Source organism: Telmatherina bonti (assembly GCF_933228915.1).
Source record: "Telmatherina bonti genome assembly, chromosome: 22".
In the NCBI taxonomy this organism is placed as follows: domain Eukaryota; kingdom Metazoa; phylum Chordata; class Actinopteri; order Atheriniformes; family Telmatherinidae; genus Telmatherina; species Telmatherina bonti.
The window spans coordinates 16,935,173-16,943,411 of NC_136631.1; the positions used below are offsets into that span (position 1 = coordinate 16,935,173).

General features: G+C 37.3%; 1 protein-coding gene across 1 annotated transcript in view; it reads left to right on the plus strand.

Annotated features, from left to right (window-relative positions):
• Positions 1–1,968: 1,968 nt before the first annotated feature.
• Positions 1,969–8,239, plus strand: part of zfyve28 (zinc finger, FYVE domain containing 28) — a gene marked incomplete at its 3' end in the record, with an annotated part of 21,432 nt that continues 15,161 nt past the window's right edge. The window contains exon 1 of the mRNA XM_079262275.1: positions 1,969–2,249. Coding sequence (XP_079118401.1) covers positions 2,214–2,249 — 36 coding nt within the window. The 5' untranslated portion in view covers positions 1,969–2,213. The remainder of the gene's footprint in view (positions 2,250–8,239) is intronic.

The window sequence follows — 8,239 nt, forward strand, 5'->3', positions numbered from 1 at the left end:
TTCACGTGATGTTGGAAATGCTACAACAAGCGCGATACATTCGCTTTGACGTGACAAATGCCACAGCAGCAGGTAAAATGCAGGCAAATACTGGCTGGCTGCTAGAAGACAGCAGCTTAGCCTATTCGTGATTTATTTTTTAAGATGTATCTAATCAACATAATAATTTTGTTATTTGAGGGTCTTTAGTTATATTATTGGTTTGGCATTGTTTTTTCTACTAATTTACTTGAGTAATGAACAAACTAAATATAATTGAATGGAAGCACTGATGAGAAGTTATAGACCATTTTTGGTAGGTTTGACCATAGTCTAATAACTCCAATCTCTTTTGACTAAAAAGTCTCATTTGTGAGACTTTTTAGTCAAAAGAACTTATAAGTGAAAAACAACATTTTGCAACAAAACAAATTTTTAAGTGCAAATATGGTCAAAATGGGGACTTAGTTTGATACATATAGAATTGTTAACCAATGGTTATCAGCCATTACAAAAAGTTACTTTGCAGAGCAGGAACATTCAAGTTAGATCCATAAAGGTCAATGTCCTGTAGGTTTTTGATAGTTCCCTTTTCTAGCACACCTGATTCCATTGTATTCTTCATCAGACTGACTGACTGCAAACACAGAAAACATAAGCTTCCTTAAGAAGTAGAGAAGGCTTTGACCTTTTTTGTAGACATTAATGTTGCATTTCCAGTCCAATCGAGTGTCTAGATTAAATCATAAGTATCTGTAGTCTTCCACAACCTCTATTGCTTCTTCCAGGATGTAAATAGTATTTGAATATGCAAGCCAAGAGAGGCTGGGACCTATTGAGTATCGGAGCCACTGCTCAGGATAAAACAATATTGATCCAGGAAGGTACCCCCAGTGAACTGCTAAGTGAATGGAGACTGTTAAAACTCGGCATGGAAAAGGAAGAAAAGGTGGAACCATCATAAAGGGATAAACCCTTTCATTGTATTTTCTACTGGTAGATTGTAGAATTCCTGCCCATAACTAGAAAATGCAGATATGTAAGGCAGCATGGAGGTAGAGATTATGGTCATACTGGGAGAGGCACAAAGCATAAGAGTAGTAGAGGCCAAGTTATATCGCACCAGACATGACCCCAAGTGCAGGCTGAGCAAAGAGACAGTCCAGCACAGAAGTGCAACATACACGGAAAGCCATAATCAGGTGGTTGGAAATGAGAACAGACATCTTTTCTGAGCCAGAAGCAATGAGATCAACATGGAGATACTGTCAAAGGAGGTAGTGGTCGTAGAACCAATATCCTGAGGGACTTCCAGATCCAGAATTCCAACCAAACATTGTAGTGGTTGACAAGCTGCAGAAGAAGGTAGTAGTAGTATTAGTAGTAGTAGTAGTAGTAGTAGTAGTAGTAGTAGTAGTAGTAGTAGTATTACCAGCATAAATGATGTAAATAAGTGAGAAACTTGCAATGCAAGTTACATTGAAGTGGACGTTTAAGTTGAATTAGAAATTTATATGATTTGTTGACTTTGAACAAAAAAAACAACAACAAAAAACTGATCTAAAAGAGAAGAAAGTACGTAAGTAAGTAACACAGCAGCAAAACAGTAAAATAAACTCGAACCAACCTTACGATTACGTATCTTAAAATACATTAAATTATGAAAATGGGACATAAAACAGCCATAAAAAAAAAAACAAAAAAAAAAACAATCTAATTAGCCATAAGGGCTGCAAATTGTACATCTGAATGATACACATTTGGATTTATAACTTAACCACAAGCTGTCGCTGAATGGTTTCTTTCATCCTTGCATTTGGGAATACGGTGTTTAGGTGCAGCATTTGAAGGCACCATTTCCTGGGAAAGTGGGAGGTGAATGTTGTCAACGTGACTGTCATCAAGTAGCGGGGCAGAGACCAGAGGAGCCGTCGGTAGGTGCTCCGGTTCTCTGTATCGTCGGGACTAACAAACTGGCCGGACGGGGGAGACAGGCTGAACGTCGGGATTCAGGGAAGATGGAGATACATTTTAGAATATCTCATTTGTTTGCAGTCAGAGTAGTGTTGTAGCATTTAAGACAACTTACAGTACATTGTGTCTTGTTCGTTTTCCGATTTGGATCCTTCCAACGCTAGCTAGCTTAGCTGCCAGCCGCCGTGCCTGTCAAGCACACGGGCAGGTACAGGAGAGCAGTGGAGGGCTTGGTGACAAAGAAAGGTGGCGAAGTAACGATGAACCGCTTTCGAAAGTGGCTGTACAAGCCCAAGGTAAGTTGTTGTGGGTTCACACGCCGTGTCAGCTCTGCAGCAAGTATTTTCTATATGCTTATTTTTGGAAAGAGCCGATCACAGAGGCTCGCTAGCTCGCATCACTTTGCCACTCATTTGTTCACATTAGCACCATTTCTTGATGTTTCACTGTATGAACCAGCAGCTGCCTCTTTGTTGTTGGGGATGGTTTTGTTTTTAAGCTTCAACCGGAACTAAAATATTGTTTTTATTACTAATGAGTTTTCTTTGATTTAATAACCATTAACATAGTAATTCCTACTACTGTAATTGTTGTACGTATTAGATTTCTTTTGGACGTTTTAAGCCTCGCTGTATCTTTAAAGATAATAATTTGCATTAAGAAAAATAGCAGCAGCAGGGGAAAAAGTATAAAATATATAATATTCTTACCAATTAAAAATTTATACGAAAGCAAAGAAGGGTTAATTAAAAAAAAAAAAAAACAACTCATTTTGGAAATCAGGTAAGTGGGATTTTTGGGGACTATTTCAAGTAGCCTATTTTACTTTGTATTGATTATGATGATTAACTTTTTTGTTAGGTTGTTTTGTGTCTAAGTGGCCGGTTCAGGATTTGGTTAGTAGCGTCTCGCAATGAACTGCAAATTTTTATGAAGAAACTTGAAAAAATCAGTCAGTAGGTGAATCTGACCATTTAAAATGAAGAACATTCAAATATCCTTTCTTTTCGTCATTATTTTTTTTTACGTTACACAGCTTATTTGATTAAAAAAAACAACAACTTTAAAAAAAAAAAAACTTCTGTTACATATATCAATGCTTTACATTGTTTAAAGGGTAGTTATTTTCTATATTTTATTGAAAGTAATAACAATCATAATGATACATCCCTGTTAAACATTATCTTCCACAGCAACTTGTCTGTATTTTAGTTTTTCTGTTGTGACGTAATCTGTGACTGATGGTGATTATCTCAAAATGGCTCAATCAATCAGCCAACTGATTATTTAGTAATACCCAAACAAGTAGTGGATTATCCAAATGTTTTGTCTTTTGTTACCTGAGTGCTTTTTTTATTTGAATTTGATATATATATATATATATATATATATATATATATATATATATATATATATATATATATATATATATATATATAGGGAAATAAATAGTTTAAGGAAATTTAGAACAATACAATGCTGTGCATGAAGCACCTTTTTTTAAATTCTTTTGACAAAATCATCACTTTTTGGGTGAGCTAGTAATGAAGTACCTCAACTTTGTAAATCAAGCTCAGAGTGTGGAAACATGCTTGACACAGCAGAGAAAGTATTAAAGGCTCGGTTGCCTTGTTAAATGAACAGTTCAATATATGCCAACTGCAGAACCTTTAAGGATGAGTGAATGTGAACGCATCACCAGGGTGTAAGGTCTTGGTAGTATTTATATTATCTGTAAAGTGTGCACCTACATTCAGGGCCTGTCAGTAGCCCTTGAAAACAAATCAGTGTGTTTTAAAGTATTGCATGATTTCAGTATGATATTGATGGAAGACCTCGATGTAAAACTGACCCTGCATCCTTATTGCTGTATGTTTTAAGAATTGAAATGTGACAATTTCTCTGAAGTCAAATTTGTGTTTAGTGCAGCTGTCAGCTTTGTGTTTTATGGCAAAGCTTTGTAAAAAAGTATGCTTCCAATTTATAGGGAGACACATTAAATGATTTTTCCCATAATAAAACACAACTTGTGTTTCATTACATCAGCCTGTAACTAGAGTTTTTTTGCACCACTAATGTCGAACAAGGCTTAGATAAAAGACCACTGATTACATATCATCCACCTACTGTTGACCCTGTGCACACACCTGCGTCATTCCCTTTTTCTGTGTCAAACCACATTTCCTGTCGCAGCACTTTTGTAGTCCATTGTTGAGGTAAGGCCAAAGTGTTAGGGTTCACCATAGCGTTGTTACATTGGTAATGACTAGTGTCTCTTTGGTGTTGAGCTTATTGCATCAGTGCCTTTTCTGCCAAATCACAGCCGTTGTAGGAATGAACAGAATTACATATAAATCTGTGGGATTTAAATGACCTGTTCTGTCTCAAAGGTTTGTAGAAATAGCCTCTGTAATTATACTAATCGGCCCAAAAAGATGACACTAGTGAGGAGACCATTCTGATTACTTCATGCTCTGGAAGCTGAATCTTTCTTTTTGATTTGAGAGAAAATTCATTGGCAGTAATTTATTTTGTTTTGGCTTTATTTAGTGAACACTGCATGGCATTGTCATTTTGTAACTACAGTAAGCAGTTTATCACTGGACTATGTACTCCTGGAGATAGAAAAGTGTTGAATCAGCGTGTTCTTTGACTGAAGCTGGGATATTGATATTTCCAGAGCTGCTCTTTGCCTCCCGGTGTAGTCCCGCAGTAGAGGACTTTCTTCTGGCTCTGCTAAAACAATCCCTGTTCAAACTGTTGAGATTTTTGTGTCGTCCTGTGCAGGAAATAATGATCCTACCTTTTTTCTATTTGCCATCAAACTAATAACTAGATAAAACTGTAAAAATGGGTGTCTGTCTTTGTTTTTACTGTTTTACTGAAAAGTTTGAACAGTTATTAGGTAGGATTTTTTATACATGTTTCAAGCCTTTAAATCAGTTTAAATCCTTTTTTTTATGTGACTCTACTCATCTATAATGTGTGTGAAGGATTAATCAGATAATAAGCATTAGAGATGGGGAAGTCAGGGAAACGGGACACTTTTAAAATCAGCTACCCTGCACATCCCCACATTTATAAGCAAAGCCCAGTTCCTGCTTCCACGAAGCCAAAATGTCTTCTCACCTCTCGGTTGTGTCATTGTCAGCGCAAAGTTGACGTTCAAAGAGTGATTGATAGTGAGAGCTGTCACAAGTCTATGCCTATTCTCTTCCTCTGTAGTTTGTGTTTCCCTTACCTGCTGTTTCATTGGCTATCAAGGTGCCGTCTTTCAGCTTTCCATCACTTAATCTGTTATTGTGATGGGCTCACACCTTGTATGCATCTTGCTTCTGATTTGTTTCACATTCACACTTGTCCCTGCAAAAATATAATCATGGAGATAGAGCATGATGGACTCCTTATCAAAAGGAGTCTGTGATAACTTAAGTTTACGATTAATTATTTAATTAAATTTTATTGTCAGTTGTAAAAGAAAACGATCTGAAGTTAAAAGTTTTTTTTACAACTGAAAGTTTTCCTGTCGTTTTAAAGTTTACAAAGTTTGAATATATTATTTTAAAAAGTTTATTTTTCTTCTTGTCACGGCCTCGGCTGACTTTTTCATGATCTTCATAGTGTGATCGAAAGTTAAAGACACACTACAGAACTTTTCCCCGTCACATGCCCCCTATCGACCGCTAATTCAGCATCCGTCTTGCATCCTGCCTGACCTGTTAGCTCTCTCCAGCCAGCAGAAGACGATCTTACGATGACAGTTGTTTTGTCTCTGTCTCTCTTTTAATCTTCTTGCGCTTCTTTCTGAATCAGTGATGTTGCATGTTAAAAACAGCCAGTTCCTTTTTATGCCACGACACGAAACGATGTAAAAGTTGTGTAGTGCCGTTTCTCAGCCTCGGGTCGGTGCTGAGTAGCAGCGACTCAAGAAATGTCCATGTTAGATGTCACTGAACAAGTCCGGGACGGGCAGTTTTAAGGTAAAAAAGTTGCGTAATGGATCTTTAAGAGAATCAGATGATATTCAAAACTTAAATGTGTTTTATATCAGCAGCATGATTTACAGAATGAAAGCATTTAATAATTACAATTTTTTAAAGTATGAAGTTTTTAAGCAAACATTTTTCTCTTTCCAGCATCATAAAATTGAAATATTATAATAAACAGAGCTTTTATCTGATGGTCACATGTCTTCTGAAGTCTGGCTATCACACTATTAGATATGTTCATTAACTATGTTATTGGTTAGAATCATCAACAATATTTGACAGTTTAGTCATGAAAACCTTTAGCTCCAGATTAATCATACAAAACGTGTTTCTTATTTTTGTCTATTTATTCACAAAATCTTTACTAGTCTATCATTTATTTTTGTGGCAGACAGTGGCTAATTCTTCTGCATGCCACAGAGTAAGGCAGGTCATGCTATTGTTTCTTGGCCTGTTGAAGGTTTTTCTTTGCAATAGTTGGTTTTGCAGAGTTAGCACTGAGTTCATAAAATGGTTCACTGCTGAGCAACGGACAGTGTGGCTTCATATTTAGCCCACTTTCTGTAGTTCTTTGTGGACGTCCCATTCTGCTTACCCACCAGCCATGAGGTAATTGATTTGGTGTCAGCTGCAGGGATTTAGAGAGCTGACCCCAGTGAAGATTGAGACAGGCCAGGCGATTGAAAGCCTTTTTAAATTCATTGCAGGGTTGAGGAACTGGAGCCCCCTCTGTCTGAGGTGTAAGGGGGTGATGATTGAAGGAAAATAGCCGAGGTTAAAAGGTACCACGGACAACCTGAAATCTTCATCTCGGCTGAACATTTGCACTCATTTTTTGTTTTTAATGATTAAAAAAAACTGCAGCCACCTTTGATCAAAGATCCTTTTAGAGTCTCCCCTGCCTTCAAGGTCATCTATAAATATGAAGCATTTATCTAAAGCGCCCTTTATCTGTAAAATAGCTCCACAGTTCTTAGTAACTACTGATAGATCAACACCCTCCCTCATGTTTTGGCCTCTATGTTGCCAGCAGCAGAGGACATCTAGTCATTGTTGATATCTGTGTGATCCGTGCATTTTACTGAACTCTTTAAAGAACTATGTAATGCTCATCTTAAGATTGTCTTTTTTTTCTCCAAAAGATAATAATCAAAAGAATATTAGTTATGCCTTCAAAGCCAAAGGTTCAAAGGTAAAATAACGTGGAGAATCCCTTTAGAGGAAGTGTAAATATTCATAGAAATGCTTCTGTGAAGCTGGGATGATTCTTTTTTTAAGTGTAGTTCCAGGTGCACAAGCATGTTAACCAGCATTTCACCTTGGAAGACAGCAGGCTAAGGTAAGTGTTGCTCTTACATGGGCCATTGCTGTTCATAGTTGTCCTGGTATTTAATTTTGGACAGCACAAACAATGCCCACTCTCAGTAACTGTTTATGACAGTATGTGGACAGAATTAGCTTGACTGTGAATCATCCACGTACTTGACTGACTTTTCATCTTGTTCAGTAAAATTCTTAAATGTTAGTCATCCCAGCATAAGGATGAGGAGGCGTGCATTTCTACCAATCTTGTCATCTCCAGGATTCATACTCTGTGATACATCAAACACATCATGTTGTTGGTTTTGTAGATCTGAAACTGAACTCCTCTGCAGCTACGATTCAGCGTCAGTTCTGGATGGTATAACCAGATTATTTCTTGCATAAGAATGCCCTTGTGGTTATTGGGAAGGGGGGTGTTCCCATGTGTCAATGCACTGCCATCAGGGGATCCTGGGCACGTCCTCTATCCACCTTAATCTTATGTGAACCTCTGGTTTACCTCTTGTCCACTATATCATGTGCCAAGCACATGTTCTGGTCATTGCTGTAGTCCCAGTGCCAGATTAGGGCAGCCCTCAAAGAGGAAACAAGCACAGAGATTATGCCATCAGTCCAGATGGACAGACCACTCTGAGTATATTGAATCGATGAGCTGAGTTAAATCTGTAGCCTGCTTTGCTTTCAAATCTACATTCAGATGGTTCATATTTAAACCTTCCTGTAGTAGTATTCTGTCCCGTTAATGCAGTTACACTTTTATGTAATAAAAAAAATCCCTTAAACACTTTAAAATGTGATGAAATTTAAAAAAAAATTTTTTTTTAAAGTTTGAGTTTCTTGTTTCATCGTCACCATCAATATCTCTGTAGATGCAGAAAACAATTCAGTGCTGGTGGGGGAAAAAAAATCCTGAGCAAGCTGAACATGAAAGGAATGACTCAACACAACTACACAACTGAACCTACTTCAGCAAA